Here is a 21,036-nt window from a genome sequence, read left to right on the forward strand (position 1 = left end):
GCATCATTGCGTCAATTTTCGATCCCTTGGGACTGATTAGTCCAATTGTAATTTCTTTCAAAATGTTTTTGCAAAAATTATGGTTATGCAATGTACACTGGGGTGATGATTTGCCTGAAAGACTATTGGAACGTTGGAATCATTTATTCGCAGAGATACCCATCATTACAAGGATACAAATTGATAGGTTTGCCTCAGTCCAGGGCCAAGTTACTAACATTCAGATTCATGGATTTTGTGATGGTAGTGAAAAGCATACGGAGCTTGTATCTATGTCAGATCAGAAAACAAGACGGGTAATATAAATGTTTGTTTATTATGCTCAAAATCAAAGGTTGCCCCAACCAGAAGAGTAACGTTTCCACGATTAGAGTTATGTAGTGCAGTACTCTTGGCGAAACTTGTTAACAACACCATCCCTATTCTTGATACGAAATTAATTTATGGACCGATTCTAAAATTGTGCTAGCTTGGACTGCATCACCAGCAAATCGTTGGAAGCAATTTGTAGCAAATAGAGTTTCGCAAATTCAAGAAATTACCATTACATCAGTGTTTGGAAACATGTTTCGTCAGAACAAAATCTTGCAGATCTCCTCAGCAGAGGAGTAAGCTCTACACTTTTACAGCATTCCAAATTATGGTGGCATAGACCTGAATGGTTAAGGGATTCAGTGTCATGGCATAATAAAAATTCATCAATGGAAATACGGTTTCCAGAAAAGCGGATAACGTCCAAGACTGTATTGGTGAATATTAATCATCCAACGAACTTTATGGAAAGGTTTTCCACTTTAGGGAAGTTGCTTAGAGTTGTTGCGTATTGTCAAAGATTCATTTACAATGTGACACATAAATCTACAAGAAGGAATCATGCATTATCAGCTGATGAGCTAAAGACAGCCTTACAGACGTGTGCTCGTATTGTTCAACGTATTTGTTACAGTGAAGAAATTCAAGTTATGTCATCAGGATGTCACGTATCCAAAAACCGTTCATTGAGAGATTTACATCCATTCATTGATAATCAAGGTCTTTTGCGAGTAGGAGGACGACTTGAACATTCTGACTTATAGCAATAAACACCAATTGATTCTCCCTCCTAACCATCATTTAACTAGACTTATTATTACAGCAGAACATTTGCGTTTATTGCATGCTGGACCACAATTACTCTTAGCCTCTCTTCGAGAAGAATATTAGATTCCACGTACTAAACAAGTTATCAAAGCAGTACTCCACAGATGTTTGCCGTGTTTCAAACTAAAGGCTGTAACGTCAGAACAATTGATGAGTCAACTTCCACCACCTAGAGTGACTCACTCCTTCACGTCCATTTTGTAACACCGGAGTTGATTATGCTGGTCCTGTGATCTTGAAGAATGCACCTAGAAGTCGTATCAGATGCAATGCATACATAGCCATATTTATTTGCTTAGCAGTTAAAGCTATTCATTTGGAATTAGTAAGTGATCTAATCGCATCAGCATTCATAGCAGCACTTAGAAGATTTATATCTCAAAGAGGAAGGTGTTCCATATCTTCAGTGATAATGGATCCAACTTTACAGGGCAAATCATGAGTTGAATTCATTGTACAAGTTATTCACTTAAGAAGGGTTTCAGGATTCTATTAGTGAATTTGCTGCTTCAAAAGCCATCACATCGCATTTTATTCCTCCGAGATCTCCACATTTTGGTGGCCTCTCGAAAAGTGCCGTCAAATCAATGAAATATCATCTAAGGCGAGTAATTGGAAATACTGCACTCACATATGAGGAATTAAGTACCTTATTGACGCAGATAGAAGCATGTCTCAACTCGGGACCTATCACCATTTTGTCGAGTGATCCTACAGACCCTAGCTATCACAGTCCTGGCCATTTTCTTATTGGTTCACCTTTAATGAGTTTGCATGAACCTGATGTAACGGATATTAAGGAAACTTATCTCTCTAAGTGGCAACTTACCCAACAGATGCAACAATACATATGGAAACGTTGGTCTACAGACTATCCCCATGGACTGCAACAATGCAACAAAAGGAAGAAGATAATAGAAAACTTGAAACCGAATACTATAGGGTTGGTGAAAGAAGACAATCTTCCCCCTTTATCCTGGCAGTTGGGAGTAGTCGACGAGGTGTACAAGGGACAAGACGAACTTGTAAGAGTAGTGAAAATCAGAACAAATACTGGGACTTACAAACGTTCAATAAACAAATTGGTTCCTTTTTGTTAATATATTGTATGCGTTTATTGTGTTATACTTCTTAATTGTTGATTGTGTCCAATCAAGAGAGGGGAGTATGTTAGAATTTTTTTTTTAGTTGTAACTAGTTTAGCTTTCGAAGATTGGCAACACTGACAAAAAATCAGAAGAGGAGAAGAAGTGAGAGTGTAAGATACAGTGCATACTGCATGGATGTATTATCTGTCAGGAAAGTAAATGTACACCTATTTTTTGAGTCTGGCATTCCTGCGCTACATCCGTGGAGAGTATGAGAATTATATCAATCAAGTGTTTACTGAGGGACAAAAAGAAAAGTTTAATCTGAATAAGACGTTGCAGAGGGGCACAAGCTGTGAATACGAATAGTGCATGGTGTAAATAAAGGACGACAACGAAAGAGAAAGCCAGAAACGGCTGCTAAACTTAGAAAAAAAGAGTTAAAATTGTCGAAGTGGGAACATAAAACACAAATACAAGAAATATGCCGACAACTAAACGTTCACCATGCCACGATCTTGGTGTAGTGGTTAAGGTGATCGCTTACAAATGCAAAGGTCGCCAGCTCGAATCATCGGCAAGTATATTTTAAAAAAATTTGGTTAATAATACATACAGCTCATGAGAGATGGTAAACGAGGTCGTATTCAGTTTTACGTAGCAATTAATATTAGTAATGTTTGGTACTGTTAATACTTTTTGTCTTTGCGTATTGCTTTTATCCTTTTCTTCATTTCAAAACAAAAGAATATCCGAACAATTGCCACCAACATTCCTCATATTTTGAATGTAAACGCCATTTGCAACTTGTAAAAAAAAACTTGAACGTTCCGATGTAGCTGCAAAAATTAAAAAGAAAAACGTGGAAGTTGACCATACTCATGGTTATTAAAAATACAATTTCTACATGCCTTACACCTCCCGACTACGTTTCTACGTTAGCAAGTAAGAGGCTTGTGTTTAAGTTAGGCTGGTCAATACGTTTTCGAAAGGTGCCCGGTTTAGCTCTGACGCAGCACAGGTGCAAGAAGGGAGCAAAACATTTTTCTCTCTCCCTCTGTGTGTCTACTTATCTATCTATCTGTATATATATATATATATATATATATATATATATATATATATATATATATATATATATATATATAACGCTATTTGTGAATGCCATAACCACCCTAATTTTCAGCGGATTGGGACGAAACTTGGCACAAACATTAATGTTGAAATATCTTGATGAGTTCGTTAACCAGAATAATCAGATGAAAATGTTCAAAATGGCGGCCCTTCAAACTCTTAAAAACTTCCAAGGGAACCAAATTTCCCCATAAATAGGTTTTCAGAAATTTTGAATAACGTTTCCTCTTTTTCTGAAATATTTGTGTGCAGGGATTTATTGAAATATTGGACCCGATTGATCGCCTAAAGAAGGTTCACGCCCTTTCGCTACGGTCAGTTTTTTTTCTGCAGGAGGGGGTTATTTTAGTATGGGAACAAGATGATTGTTAGTGATGATATGAAATCACACATTGAAAGTGAAGTAACTTGTGAAACGTGTTATTTGAAAGAATAATATAATAAATGTGCTTTCCCCTAACACAGAGAACTGTAAATAATATATTTCGAGTTCGGGAGCGTGAATGGCGAGGAGTGTCATTTGATTTGCTTTTTAGTAACACATTGCAATGCAAATAAAGGTAGGCAACATTAGGGGTAAGTAAAACAATAATAATAATAATAATAATAATAATAATAATAATAATAATAATAATAATAATAATAATAATAATAATAATAATAATAATAATAATAATAGGTGTTGTTTGTTTCAAGGCAATATCTTCCTCAATTCTTCTTCAAACGTAATGATTGTAACGCCGTATCTCCCTTACAAAAAAACATTACCAATTTATATCGAGAGAACGGGAAACTGTTGAGTGATGGGAGCAACGTTGGACAATATGCACTCATAGCACTCAGAAAAATAAGCGATTTCAATGCAAAATGAACGAAGAGTCATTGTCATGGGTAGTCATGGAGCCACGACAGAGCCCTCTTTAGGCAAAATATCGATAACTTATATCGAGAGAATTGGAGGTGGTAGTATGATGGGACGAACGTTGGACACCTTGGACCCATAAGGCGCATCGAAGAAATTAGGGTGGCGGGCGCCAGCTAGCCTTACTTATTTCCACATAATAATATAAAATTATATTGTCGAAATACACACACGAGTTAGCTACTAATATTTCATATTATTATTATTATTATTATTATTATCGACAGCGTCTTTTCATTACGTGAACATGTTTGACATGAAACCAAAGAGAAGATCCATCATTCGTAGAAACAATAAGAATAATCAGTTACTTTAACTGTGAACGACGGTGAAAAAAACGAAAAGAGTGACTACCCGTAGCGAAAAGAAACAATATTTTTACTCAAATCGACAAAAATCAAGCCGAGATAGATTCGAACTCGTATGGACAGCGCGAAAAGCCAGTGTTTTGTCCACTTTTTTAACTCAATCACTTAACGTGTTCCAGTAACTTACTTATTGCTAATTTTACTTACTTCACTCGTTTAACTTGCTTTTTCTAATAACTTATAATGACAGGGACGACAGTTAAAAATCATAGTTGCTCTCCCGCCGGGAATCGAACCCGGGACAGAATACACCAAAGCCGCACGGGCTAGCAACTAGACCAATGGGGAGGGCACCGCTCACTCTTTTTGTCGTTAGGGATTACGACCACTGTATTGCCAGCTATCACTTCTGTGGGTTCTATACTATGATCACATGTTTCTTCTTCGCTGGAAGAGTTAAACCTACATTCTACGTAATACATGAGGTATTTAGACTTACATGCTCTTCATATAATGTAATAAAAGGGTCATGCTGGGAATAAGAAAAAGAACATTCCTTGGACAAAACGGAAACCATTGGCATTAGAAATATTTATCTACGAGGCATGCACAGTAGTATATTTCAGAATAGTTACTGTTTAGTTCAGTAAACGAAGAAAGGGGTATAAAAAGCAAATATGTCACGTGAACGAGATTGACCAGAGTTCACAGAGGCGGAAGCAGATGTGTAGTAATACAGTAACTTGGTGAAATTGATAACACTGGTCTACATATGAAAACTTTTTTTCTGCTGACTGAGGTATTTGACTTGTTTTTTTAAAAATCGAGGTCGCTGATTCCAGTAGTGTAGTTAGTTTTTGACTATCACGTCAGAATTTTACACAATCTAATAATACTTACACTGACAGAATTTCTTATTTTTTCCATATATCGTAGTAAGAAACTTACATTAAATATTGTACTATTGCTTTAATATTAAATATAAATACGGAACAAGTTACGATAAAGTTACTGATACCCACCTACACATATCATACTATATACATATATATATATATATATATATATATATATATATATATATATATATATATATATATATATACGATTTGATGTTTATGGTTCCAGAATATTACGTATGGAGTAGTTTTACGAACCTATTTGTCATAATGAATTTAGACTTGATAGAAAGTTAAGCAAATCCAATACATTTTTTTAATTTCATTTACGACCTCAAGCTGATAAATGCACACAACCAAATAGCACAGCGTGCTTACCTATTTAGGCAAAAGTCTTCGTTTCTTTGGTTTTCTGGAGTAAGTGGCGTCCGGAACGTCACGCTGCAAGCACCAGCGATAGTCCGCCATTATGTTTTTGATCCACCTTCCCTGGTACCGGTTCTTCATGGTTTTGATATTCTGGTGAAATCGTTCACCCTGATCTTCACTAAGGGCACCAAGATTGGAAGGAAAATAGTCTAGATGGCTGTGTAGGGAGTGAAGCTTCATACTCATATGTACTTCTAACTTCTGAAATCTGGTCAACAAATTGTCAACAAGTTCCTCGTAGTCGTCCGCTTTAAAATTTCCAAAAAATATGTAACAACGGCACAAAAAGCATCCCATGCATCTCTTTCTGTGGGGTTCATGGTTTGCAAGAACACTTTATCTTTCATTAGGAACTTTATCTGGGGGCCGTCAAAAATACCAGCTTTCATTTTCTCCTGTGTCAATGCAGGAAATTTCGAGAAAATGTATTTGAAGCAAGCACCATCCTGATTCGAAGATTTTACATACTGTTTTAGTAATCCCAGCTTTATGTGTAGTGGAGGGAGTAACACTTTCTTAGGGTCAACAAGCGGTTCATTCTGGATGATTTTCACTCCCACTTCAAAATCTACTCTGGTATTCCACAATCTTCGTACCCAGTGTTCATTCCTTGCACGACTGTCCCATAAACAAATAAAGCAAAGATGACCAACAGGAATGGATGCCAACTTATTGCTATTATGCAGCAATACACACTTTAAACTCCTCTTCGAAGAGTTAATAAAGAACCGCCATTCATTCGCATCATAATCACATTCCATAGCTTCAATTGGTCTTTTTATATCTGAACAATACACAAGTTCTTCATATTTTTGAAAATATTGTAATAGATGCTTCTCTTTGTCCCGATATACGATAGTTTTCCTGGTGCAACATACTCCTTTCTTTCAGTCTTGAACACAGCAATTTTGCTGATGCTTTTGGTAGAGCAAGGTTGCGAATTAAATCATTTAATTCTGATTGAGTGAAGGGTTTGCATGAATTGCATTCATCAGACACCACAAAATCCTCGTCACTACGTTCTGTATTGTGTTGACAGGGCAATCATCATCATCACTGGAACTTCCAAACGTGCTGCATGTAGGGATGGGAATTTCATTACTGTGAGGAACAGGTCTTCTAGCAGAGTAAAGATCAGGATACTGAATAGTATGTTTAGATTTCCTGTTCATACCAGATACATGTACTATACAGAAATAGTAGTCATTTACATGATTTTGCTGCTCTCGCCGCACCATTGGGATTTCAAAACTAAGGCTTGTTCTTCGACCCTTGCTCCATTGTCTGAGATTTTCTACACAAGTCCTGCATACTTTATGTGGTGTCCATGGTTTATCTTGGTCGCCCAATTGAATTCCGAAATATGCATGATACACTTTTCGTATAAATTCCGAAATATTTGTTCGTTGTTTCGGGGTTGTGAAAGAACCACAAATATAGCAAAATATATCCGGATCGTTCTTACACTTTGTACGAATAGATGTAATGTTATTTAAACTCGGTACAGCTGCCAACTTGATCAGAATGTGTGTAGTCTACACTACAATAGCCGTAATCCTGTAGATATCACTACACCAATAAAGCGCACCAATACTAGAAATAACCAGATCAGTAAATGTTTGCAAAATTTCTACAAAATTCTAGCACACCTTTCGCGATCTATTAACTCGCCATGTTTTCCATAAGCAAAGAGTGCCGCGTAATTCGTCACCCTGCATAAAAATTCAGCAGCACCCTGCGAGTACTCCTTTATTTCAACCCTTTACATACGTAATATCCTCTTTAATTTTAATTCAACATGATATTAACTCGTAAAAATAAAAATAAACGTAACAGTGAATGTGCTGCCATCTTGTGACATCTTGTAGAACTACGTTAGGATTAATGGTTCTAAAACATACATGAAATATTAGATAAAATTTCATTTTGTGAAAATACGTGACGTGATAGAGAAAAACGGATTTCATTTTTGGATTTAGCACACTCGAATTATTAAAGAACAGCTGATAGCCTCCAGTCAACAAAATTGATGTAGACCAGTGTAATGGGTTCTTTATTCTGTAGTAGATCGTATCACAACTTTACGGGAGAGCAGAGAAAGAGTTACTAACCCCATCATATAGTAAGCTTTAGTAACAAGATCATATAGACACAAATGGATGTAACTGTGAGTACTACAACTTGGATTTAACGAAAGCTGTTTAGATATTCAGTGGTTTGCAGGGTTGTATAAGACACAAAAAGATAAGACACAATACAATTCTTCATACCTCAGCTTCCAGTAGCAAGATACATGCAATTTCTGGTTACATACGGAAACTGCTGTCGGATTTTAATACACGATGTGTGGCAGGTTACAAAATGCTTTGCATTACTTGTTTGTTTGTAGACAGCTACTAGCTTAGGTTCTGAAAGGTAATATAAACTAGGGATAGTCAATTGCAGAATTATTCCTTTCCGAACTCCCGAAAGTAAAACCGGACAAATTCCGGAATTCGGAAAATTAAACAAAACGTTAAAACAAAACGAGTTGAAACGAGCTGAACGAGCGAGCGAGCCATTATCAAACTCGACTCAACTCGAAACTCGACCTCGAAAAAATTAATGGCCTGATTAGACTGGAAAGCGAAAGCCATGATAAATGAAAGCAGTAATGTCGAATGCTTTTAGTGTTGCTCACGGCAGGGGTGCGTTTCGTCTCGTAATTTTAGTGCATCTCGTGGGGCAATTTTAGTGTATCTCGTCTCGTCTAAGTAACGAGAAGACAAGAGTTTTTTTTTATTATTACGAGACAGCCTCAAATGTCGTAATCACCAATATAAGTATATACTGCAGTTCTTAAAATCAAGGCTGAGACCTGCACGGTCGAATTCTTGAGCCCAAGCAGAAGACATATTCGGGTAGTGATATCAACCGGCTCGGCTCGTATCAACTGAGCGAACAGCTCGATTCGGCTCGGTTGGGATGAGCCGATGACCCGAGACAGCTCAGTTGGAACGGGCCATCGACTCAGCTCAATTGAGCCGATGGTTCGAGCTTACTCGGTTGGGATGGGTCACCTACTCGGCTCATGTTAACCGGTTCGAGCCGCTAAGTTGAAACTAATCCATCGGCACGTTTCGACTGAGCTCAACTAAGGCGACGGCTCAAATCGGCTCGGTTGGGTGTTCAGTTGGCTCGGCTCACTTCTCGGTTTGGTTCGTTAGTGAATGAGCTGTAAGCCGAGCCGCTCGATCCGTTGAGAAGCCTAGAGACGGTCCCAGCTGTTTCGAACATGTTTGGCTGAGGTCCATAACTTTTAACATTTTTTGGCTCGAGCCCGAATACTTGCCCTTTCGGAACTCAAACCCAGAACGTGACCGATGTCCTTCCCTCCTGAAGACTTCTCGACGACCGAGATCGACAGTCACTTAGCTTTTACTATTCAGATACAAACCGTATATCTTTCAAAGATTATACACGGTGTTGATATAATAACAATAATAATAATAATAATAATAATAATAATAATAATAATAATAATAATAATAATAATAATAATAGTTTTAAACTTGCCCTGAAAGTTGGCAAAACTTACTTAAAAGTAGAGATTTCAGGGAAAGGGTTCCCTACCTTCAAGACACACCTCTGAAACTACCAACATTTTAAACTAGAGCGTTCCATTAAAATTTCATGTAGGAAATATTCTACTGAATGGTTTAAAGAAAATAATTGTAATAAATATAACTGAATATCACGCAACAGTAAGGCATATAATAAACTTATTTGTAGGATATGCAGAGGTAAATATTAAAGGTTTGCTACAAAAATACATACACAGAGCATAATTCAATTACCTCTGAAATATAATGTAACGAAATAGCCTATGAGATTCAGTCTATAGAGCAATTGTTACTTAAAGACTGGGCATACACTATTTGGAGAATCGAGACAAGACGGGAAATGTCTACAATACTTTTCGTCTTGACTCGATTCTCATCTCCAAAGAGAGACGAAAATTTTCAGTTAGCCTTGACCCGTCTCGAATGTAAAATGTTAATTCTCATGTTATTTTATTTGTTCCAGAAACGAGATGAGAAATCTCTTTTCTCGTGAGGAACATTAAACCAAACCGAAATATTCTTTCCAAATGTCACGTTTCTGCTTGTAATGGTATGGCCTAAGAGATAATTAGCTCCTAGCTTGTAATCTTCTACGAGATAATAATAATTATTATTAGTTTATTATTATTACTATTTTTATTCCTGAAGATTTGATAGTTCAAGTATTGAAACATCCGAGTATTCAAATATTTGAATATAATAAAACGTATGTTATCGCCGATCAATCGCCATCAAAAATCCTAGATTAAAAAAAACTACAACGTGCATTCGCACAAGCACCTTGACCACAGAACCGCGATCGCTACGCGGTAAACGATTCGTTTTTAGACGTGTTACGTTAGGTTTATACACAACATTTCAGAACACTAAGCTAGTAGCTGTCTACAAACAAACAAGTAATGCAAAGCATTTTGTATCCTGCAATACATCATGTATTAAAATCCGACAGCAGTTTTAGTATCTAACCAGAAATTACATGTATCTAGCTACTGGAAGCTGAGGTATGAAGAATTGTCTTGCGTCTTATCTTCTTGTGTCTTATACAACCCTGCAAACCACTGAATAACTAAACGGCTTTCGTTAAATCCAAGTTGTAGTACGTACAGTTATGTTCATTTGTGTCTATATGATCGTGTTACTAAGGCTTACCATATAACAGCGTTAGTAAGTTTTCCTCTGCTCTCCCGTAAAGTTGTGATACGACCTACGACAGAATAAAGAACCAATTATCAATTTAACCAAGTTGTTGTATTACTACACATCTGCTTCCGCCTCTGTCAACACTGATCGATCTCCTTGAGCGACATATTTGCTTTTTTATACCCCTTTCTTCGTTTACTGAACTAAACAGTAACTATTCTGAAATATACTACTGTGCATGCCTCGTAGATAAATATTTATGTTGTCAATAGTTTCCGTTTTGTCCTAGGAATGTTCTTTTTCTTATTCCCAGCATGACCCTTTTCTTACATTATATGAAGAGCATGTAGGTCTAAATACCTCATGTATTACATAAAATGTAGGTTTAACTCTTCCAGCAAAGAAAAAATATGTGATCATAGTATAGAACCCACAGAAGTGATACCTGGCAATACAGTGGTCGTAATCCCTAACGGCACAAAGAGTAAGCGATGTTCTCCTCGCTGGTCTAGTGGCTACCACGTGCGGCTTTGGTGTATTGTGTCACGGGTTCGAGTCCCGGCGGGAGAGCATCTAGGATTTTCAACTGTCCTCGATGTCTCTGTTTTCGTGTCCCTGTCGTTATAAGTTATTAGAAAAAGCAAGTTAAACGAGTGAAGCAAGTAAAATTAGTAATAAGTAAGTTACTGAAACACGTTCGGTGAGTCAGTTAAAAAAAGTGGACAAAGCTCTGGCTTTTCGCGCCGTCCATGCGAGTTCGAATCTATCTAGGCTTGATTTTTATCCATTTGGGATAAAATATTGTTTCTTTTCGCTACAGGTATTCACTCTTTTCGTATTTTTCCCTGTCGTTCACACTTAAGGTAACTGACTATTCTTAGTCTTTCTGAGAATGATGGATCTTCCCATTGGCTTATGTCAAACATGCACACTTAATGAAAAGACGTTGTCGTCAATAATAATAATAATAATAATAATAATAATAATAATAATAATAATAATAATAATAATAATAATAATAATAATAATAGTAATAATAATAATAATAATAATAATAATAATAATAATAAATATTACTAGAAAACTCTTGTGTGTATTTCGTCAATATAATTTTGTATTATTATCTGGAAATAAGTAAGGCAAGGTGGCGCCCCGCCTATTTTTTTCGATGCGCCTTATGAGTCCTAGGTGTCCGACGTTGGTCCCATCTCACTATCACCTCCTATTCCCTCGATATAAGTTATCGACACTTTGCCTAAAGAGGGCTCTGCCGTGGCTCCATGACTACCCATGACAATGACACTGTTCATTTTGCACTGAAATCGCTTATTTTTCTGAGTGCTATGAGTGCATATTGTCCAACATTGCTCCCATCACTATAATTTCCCGTTCTCTCGTTATAAATTGCTAATATTTTGTTTGTAATGCAAATATCGCGTTACAATCATTATGTTTGAAAAAGAATTGAGGAAGATATTGCTTTGCCACAAACAACACCTATTATTATTATTATTATTTATTATTATTATTATTATTATTATTATTATTATTATTATTATTATTATTATTATTATTGTTGTTTTACTTAGGCATACCACTAATGTTGCCTACCGTTTTTTGCAATGCAATGTGTTACTAATAAGCAAATAAAATAACACTCCTCGCCATTTAGGCTCCCGAACTCGAAATACATGATTTACAGTTCTCTCTGTTAGGGGAAAGCACATTTATTACATTATTCTTTCAAATAACACGTTTTACAAGTTTCTTCACTTTCAATGTGTAATTCCATATCATCACTAATAATCATCTTGTTCCGATAGGAAAATAACCCCCCTCCTGCAAAATAAATAAATAAATAAATAAATACGCCTGACCGTAGTGAAAGGGCGTGTACCTTCTTTAGGCGATTAATCGGGTCCAATATTTCCATAAGTCCCTGCACACAAATATTTCAGTAAAAGAGGAAAAGTTATTCAAACTTTCTGAATACCTATTTATGGGGAAATTTGGTTCTCTTGGAAGTTTTTGAGAGTTTGAAGGGCCGCCATTTTGAACATTTTCATCTGATTATTCTGGTTAACGAACTCATTAAGATATTTCAACAATTAATGTTTGTGCCAAGTTTCGTCTCAATCCGCTGAAAATTAGGGTGATTATAGCATTCAAAATAGCGATATATATACGGATAGATAGATATATAGACACACAGAGGGAGAGAGAAAGTGTTTTGCTCTTTTCTCGCACCTGTGGTGCGACAGAGCTAAACCGGGCACCTTTGCAAAACATATTGACCAGCGTTACCTAAACACAAACCTCGTGGTTGCTAACGTAGAAACGTAGTCGGGAGGTGTAAGGCATGTGGAAATTGTATTTTTGATAACCATGAGTTTGGATTAGAACACTCCACTTCCATGTTTTTCTTTTTCTTTTGGCAGCTACATCGAAACGTTCAATTTTTTTTTATCAATTGCAAATGGCGTTTACATTCAAAATATGAGGAATTTTGGTGGCATTTGTTCGGACATTCTTCTTTTTCGAAATGTAGACAACAATAAAAGAAATACGCAAAGACAAAAAGTATTATCAGTACTAAACATTACCAATAATAATTGCTACGAAAAACTGAATACCACCTCTTTTACCATCTCTCATGAGCTGTATGTATTATCAAAAGATTTTTTTAAAAACGTCCTTGACGGGGACTCGAACTGGCGACCTTTGCATTTGTAAGCGATCATCTTAACCACTACTCCAAGATCATGGCATGGTGAACGTTTAGCTGTCGGCATATTTCTTGTATTTGTGTTTTATGTTCCCACTTCGACAATTTTTACTTTTTTTTCTAAGTTTAACAGCTGTTTCTGACTTTCCTTTCGTTGTCTTCCTTTATTTACACTATGCACTATTCGTATTCCTTGCTTGTGCTCCTCTGCAATGTCTTATTCAGATTAAACTTTTCTTTTTGTCCCTCAGTAAACATTCGATTGATTTAATTCTCATACTCTCCACGGATGTAGCGCAGGAATGCCAGACTCGAAAGATAGGTGTACATATTACTTTCCTAAGAGATAATACACATACACATTTAACATTTATCCAATATTTTGGTACAGTTTAAGATTTAGAATATTCTGCAACACCTAGTTTTGTTACAGGTTTTTATCTTGTGGATTATAAAGTTAATAACACATGTAGTAGTATTTTTTAACTTTAAAATCGTTGGTATAAAACTCAATCAGCATGTTTCAGGAGGTATCAGGGAAGGACTCCTTATACTGAAGAAAATGACGTTTGAACCATGACTCTAGGTTAAATTGTAATGGCGCAGTAATTTTTTCTAATATGTATATATATGAACGAACATGTAGAGAGAGCCTAAATACTGATTTTAAACAATTTTTTCCGCTCTTTGTTTTCAAGATACATTGCACACGTATCATGTATATAACAACGTATATTTTTAAAATATCAGATCCCTACGTTAACTCAGACGAGGGCCAGAGGGGCAAAGTGTTTTGGTGGGATTTAAAAATTAAATTTCGGGGTTTTCCCTAATTTTCCCTTTCAGATCTATGATACGGACATGTGAGTGGTATCGTTGGAAAGGGCTCGTTATACTGAAGAAAATGGCATTTGAACCATGACTCGAGTCAAATAAGAACTATGGCAGTTAGGCATGGGTGAGAAAACTTGGTTTTCATGGCCATGCGGCTGCTCATAAGCCACACATCATGCAGCTAAATGCTAAACGACGCCTCGCTTGGTGTAAACATTGGACGATTGAATAGTGGAGAAACGTTGCGTGGAGTGACGATTCACGGTACACAATGTGACGATCCGATGGTCGTGTATGGCGAATGCCCGGTAAACGTCATCTGTCAGTGTGTGTGTAGTGAGTAGATAGATAATGGGGAATCTGCAGACAAATTTATTATTAGCCCATTTAAACTATATGTCACCCTATCATCTCTAATAACTTCTAATCCACCCCCCCTAATAATTTGTAGCGCACTCTCTATCCCAAATAACTTCTATCACATCTCAAATAACTTCTATCTTACTCAAAATAACTTCTAATGCATTCTGTCACTAAATTTAGTTACAAAAAATCATTAAATCTGGATACAAAAAATCATTAAATCTGGTTACAAAAACAAAAAATCACTAAATCTAGTTACAAAATCTGGTTATAACCGGTTTTGACTTCAAAAATCATTAAATCTGGTTATAACCGGTTTTGACTTCAAAAATCATTAAATCTGGATACAAAAAATCATTAAATCTGGTTACAAAAACAAAAAAATCACTAAATCTAGTTACAAAATCTGGTTATAACCGGTTTTGACTTCAGAAATCGTTAAATCTCGTTACAAAAATCTGGTTATAACAGGTTTTGACATTTAAAATCATAAAAACTTACATCTAAAAAACTTACAATGGAATCCTACACAAAATATTGCATCTTAATCTCCAGTTTATAAGCTTTCATTTGACACTTGAATCATGAAAATCCGTTAATAATTAGCTTTAATAACTCAATAAGAAGGAATACATATAACTTCGGAACAGGTGATCTGTCACTGATTCATTTGAACGATTCCAGTACCAGCACAGAACCATCTAATCCGATTTTCTTTCCTTATCCTAACACCAACAGAACTTTTTAGCTAGCACTCTTTTTGTTTTCAACAGAGGAAGCTGTATACCGATGACGTTGTATAGTAGCTGTTAGACTACGTCATATAAGGGTTGCCAACTCAATATATTTTTTCGGAACGTTACAGGATTTTAATTTTTCAAGATATCGCTTTAAAACATATCGGGATGAATTCACCCCATTACTAATAAATATGATAATTGTAAAAAATGAGATGGCAACACTGATAGTCATAGCCCCAAATAACGTTATTATTTAATACCTCGTTCCCTAATTAACCGATTTCGAAAATTCAAACGGCAAATGAATACTAATAACATAACCAATGTTCTAAAATGCATATATGGTTGCATAACCCTCAGGATATGTTTCCTTTCTTCAATATCTCTACAAAATTTCCACAAATCGAAAAATAAAAAATAATACCATAATTTAAATAAAATTCTAACACTTTTTTAAAGAATAACATTTTCCCGAAAACTCAAAAATAAACCCGTAAAAAATCCCGAAATTTTGAACTTGCTGTAACTTCGTCAAATATTAACCGATTTTCAAAATTCAAACGGTAAATGGTTTCTATTTTCTTGTAATTTTTTAACGCGTTACTGGTTGTCTATGTCTAGGGATAAAATTATAAAAAAACAACTTTTATAACTTAAAAATAAAAATTTTACCTAAAACTAAACTATACATAAAAGTTAACTAATTTTTACCTAAAACTAAACTATACATAAAAGTTAACTAAATTTTAACTAAAACTAAACTATAGATAAAAGTTAATTAAATATGACCTAAAACTAAACTACACCATACATAAAAGTTAATTATATTTTACCTAAAACTAGACTATACATAAAAGTTAATTAAATATGACCTAAAACTAAACTACACATAAAAGTTAGTTACATTTTATTTAAAACTAAACTATACATAAAAGTTAATTACATATGACCTAAAACTAAACTAAACATTAATACATTTTAACTATATCTTATAAAGCCCCCAAGCTAATGTACTTACACCACCCTCTAGTATATATCTTTTATCATCATTTGAATGTAATGCTAACTTATTTACAGCTACGGTATATACATCATGCTTACAACTTCGAATTAGATTTATATTTTTGTATGTTTTCACTTCATTGAATAGGGTTTGCTTATAATCATCAAATTGTAACTCTTTTGCTACTACACATTTTGTTATTCCTTTTGCTTTTTTCTCCTCTTTATTTTAAACTTTAAAGGCATACATCTTTGATCTTAACCCAATAAACTCCGTCATTATTTTACCTTTGTTTTCATCCTCCTATATCCTCCTATGTTTTCAATTGTGATAGTTTGTAATCGTTTCTGTATTGCTGTTTCCTTTGTTTCTACTTTAATTGGTATTCGTTGTGGTTTCGATTCTTCAAAAACATCTTGTTTAAATGGAAATATGTTTCTAATTTGTGATCTGTTTTCTTCATCTTCATATTTTTTAATATGGTCAATAAGTTCAGCCTTTCTTAATTTAGAATAACCTTTTAATCCTTTCCTTTTACAATGGTTTTTCAATTCATCAACTTTCATTGTGTATATAACTTTCAATTCATCTGGTTCATTTTGATATTGTTCGATTTTTTTGATTAATTCACTCTTATTTAAAGAACTATAGTTACGAATTTTTTGACTTTACATATTAGTTTTAGTTTTGTAATCGACATCTCCCTCATCTCCTCACCAGTAAAATTAACATTATTTATATTCATCTTATTTGAAAAAGTACTGTATCGTTTTTTAATATTTACCAAATTTTTTAGTTCATTTTCATATTATTTTTTTCATGTTATATATACCAACATTAGCATACTTATTTTTCCTAACACAACTGCTAATACTTGTACACTCCTGCCATTGTCTACATATATTAGTGTGTTGTGTTAGTATAGGGCTTTTATGGGATCACCCCATCAAAGTCATTATTAATATGATAAAAACTGAATCATTTTCATAAACTCACTCATCATCATAATTATCATTTACCTTTTTATCCTATTTACCTTTTATGAAATAACCAAAAAATAACATTTATAATATTATATTACTTTTATTTATTTAATTATTATGCAAATTATTAAACCCTAACCATTTAATAAACCCTAATTATTTAACAAACACTTTATTACTTTTATTTATTTAATTATTATGCAATAATTAAACCCTAACCATTTAATAAATCCAAGTTATTTAACAAACACTTTATCACTTTTATTTATTTAATTATTATGCAATAATTAAACCCTAACCATTTAATAAACCCTAATTATTTAACAAACGCTTTATTACCTTTTATGAAATAACCAAAAAATAACATTTATAATATTATATTACTTTTATTTATTTAATTATTATGCAAATTATTAAACCCTAACCATTTAATAAATCCAAGTTATTTAATAAACACTTTATTACCTTTTATGAAAATATTAATAAAAGTTAAACATTAAATTTACACTACAACATTTTCCTTATCTTATCAAACTATTATGTGAATTATTAAACCATAAAATATAACATTTATAATATTACATTATTTAATTATTATGTGAATTATTAAACCATAAAATATAACATTTATAATATTACATTACTCTTATCTATCCAACTATTATGTGAATCATCAAATCCTAACCATTTAACAAACACTTTATTACCTTTCTTTCTCAATATTTTTTCAACCAAATACTCATCCTTATATTTAGTTTTCAATAATTCTGGTTCATAAAATCTTCCTCTAACTTCTTCATTGTTTAAATCTTTAATTTTATATGTTGGTGGATTAGATGGTATAACCTCATTAATAACAAACACTTCTGCTGACCAATTTGGTGTATAACCTTTTTCAAACAAACTTTAATTTTACTTATACGAACATAATCGCCAATCTTATACTTTAACTTAACAGACTTATATTCTTTCTTATATACTTTTTTCAATATCACATGCTCATTATTCTTATTCACTTCTACAGGTTTCACACCAATTGTTCTATGTACTTTGTTATTATATTCATCAACCAAACCTTGCAATATTTTTAACAACTTATAATTACCTTGAACAGTAAATTTCTTCCACATATTTTGTTTAAGTGTTTTGTTAAATCTTTCAACAACAGAAGATTTTTTACCACTATATGTTGAGTAATGATTGATATTGTTTTTTCCCATCAAATCTTCAAATTCTTTATTGTAAAACTCTTTCCCTTGATCTGTTTGTAAATTATTAGGTTTTCTTGCTTTTAACACTGATTCAAATGCTTCTGTAACATTCTTACCACTCTTATCTTTAACAGGAACAGCAAATGCATGTTTTGAAAACACATCTATAATCGTTAGCAAATACTTATAACCTTTATTTAATTTTGAAACACCTTTTAACACACCACTATCCATTTCCACAAGATCTGCTTGCCATAAATCATCTATACCTTTAACAATAACACTTAACCTAGGATAATTTTTTCTAGATGGTTTATGAATTTCTTCTATAATGTCTTCTCTAATACCCTCACCTTCATATAGTCAATCGGGGTTTTTAATGAATTGAGATTTATTAACACCACATACAACACATATACCTTTCTTAATATATCTTCCATTCTTTGTTTGTTCTATTCTAATGTTATCTATTTTTGTGTCTGTTGATTTCTTACACTTAACACAATACATCATTATATGGAAAATTATTAACCTCAATCTATAATTCGAACACTATATCAACTAACATCATTCTAAAGATCGGCCTAATTCAAACTATAATTCAACTAACAACATCATTCTAAAGATCGGCCTAATTCAAACTATAATTCAAGCATATGTTTGATGCTGTTGTCGATATTTGATGATTAATACTATAATTAACGGGTGTCGATATTTGATGATTAATACTATAATTAACGGATGTCGATATTTGATGATTAATACTATAATTAACGGGTATCGGTATTTGATGATTAATACTATAATTAATGCTGTTGTTGATTAATACTATAATTAATGCTGTTGTTGGTATTTGTTCATTAATACTATAATTGATCATGAACTTCAATCTATAATTCAATCTATAATCAATCTATATAATAACTTCTACAATTCAAACACTGTTCATCTATATAATTTAATCAATATAACATTCTATAACTTAGTCTATAATTCGAACAATAATTCAATCTATATAACAATTTATAATTCATCTGTATAATTCAATTTAGAATGTTGTTATATAGATTGAATTAAAATGTTGTTATATAGATTGAATTAGAATGTTGTTATATAGATTGAATATAGCAAATGGTTTTATGAAAGCTCTCTTTCTATATACATAATAACTTGCAATGGTTGCCCTTCTTCCATTGCTGAATTCTTATTTGCTTGAAACGTAATTATATCACCCTTTTTAATGTTTACAGGTAAATTTTCAATCAAAGTATCACCTAAATATATCTCTAGAAAGTATTTATCCAAAGTTAATTCCATGTGGATTATTTTCCCATTATAGAGAAATTTGTAACCATTAGAGAGATTAAATATTCTAAAGATTGGTTCCTTAACTTTTTTAGCTCTCAATCGACATATTAAGGGTATAGTTTCCTTCTGCATAATCAATTTAGTAGTATCCATTCTAATCTTTTGAAAATCATCTTTCTTTATATATGTGTCTTGTAATGTTTTTAATACATCTTCAAATTTGTTTCTATTACCTTCAAATTGACTATTAACATTACCATTTATGAAATCTAGCTGTTGTAAAGTTACTACATCTTGTTGGTCAATTGCATCACTTACATTAACAAGTCTTTTGTTTTTGAAATCAACCCATGTTATATTATTTGATGTAAAAACTTCACTTACATGATTGAGGTTTGTAGTCTTCCTTTTAGTATTACCAAAGATATCCATATTTATTATATAACAATTCAAATTATTTAACAGCAAGTAAAACAGTTATACGAGCTCCACCAAAATCAATCAAATCACCATTCTCATCTTTAATTGAAACTGAAATTATTAAATTTATTGTGATGTATTGGGAAAAATATCTTTTCATTAGGTTCATATATAATTGGTTCTCTAAACTCTGCATTTGTTCTAAATGTTGCGATTAAATCTGTTTCGTTGTGTGTTGTGTCATTGTGTTTTAAAATCATACCTTCTGCTAAATCACAGTGAATATTTATAGTATCAAACGGATGAAACTTTGGTGGCTTATCTCCAACATGTTCTATATTATTAGTTAACTTTTTCTCACTAAAACCTAATACAGTATTAATGGTATCTAAGGTTATATCACAAACCTCACTAAATATTTTAACTCTATTTCTCTTCCTGTCTTCCGTAATTTCAAAAGTATCTTTGAATTCATCACTGTAGAATGGAAGGTTTGATTTAATATATTCTTCTAATTCTTTTAAACTATATTGACCAGGTTGAACTATGGCTTGTCTTGTAACTTCAGGTTCTTCACTGCAAAATGTTAATTTGTTGTTCTTTTCTGTAATGTTTGGAGTTAAGTATGTTGTGTAAAATCCTGCAACAGCTACTTCTAAATCGTTTTCAAATGGGTAGTGCAATGGCATGTTTAATACAGATGAATAACCATTTAAATTAAATACCTTCATTTATTATATAATAAATAACTAATATGGATAATTGGGATATTAAAGTAAGGTTAACA

The 21,036-nt window shown here is 33.3% G+C and overlaps 1 protein-coding gene across 1 annotated transcript; it reads left to right on the forward strand.

Moving 5' to 3' along the window:
• Positions 1 to 1,727: 1,727 nt before the first annotated feature.
• On the forward strand, positions 1,728 to 2,240 carry LOC145689418 (uncharacterized). The gene has a single exon (XM_081763574.1). It carries the CDS (start codon positions 1,728 to 1,730, stop codon positions 2,238 to 2,240), a length of 513 nt encoding a protein of 170 aa, XP_081619700.1.
• Positions 2,241 to 21,036: the final 18,796 nt, after the last annotated feature.

The sequence above is a fragment of the Thermobia domestica genome, chromosome 7, assembly GCF_964235325.1.
Source record: "Thermobia domestica chromosome 7, izTheDome1.hap1.1, whole genome shotgun sequence".
NCBI lineage: Eukaryota > Metazoa > Arthropoda > Insecta > Zygentoma > Lepismatidae > Thermobia > Thermobia domestica.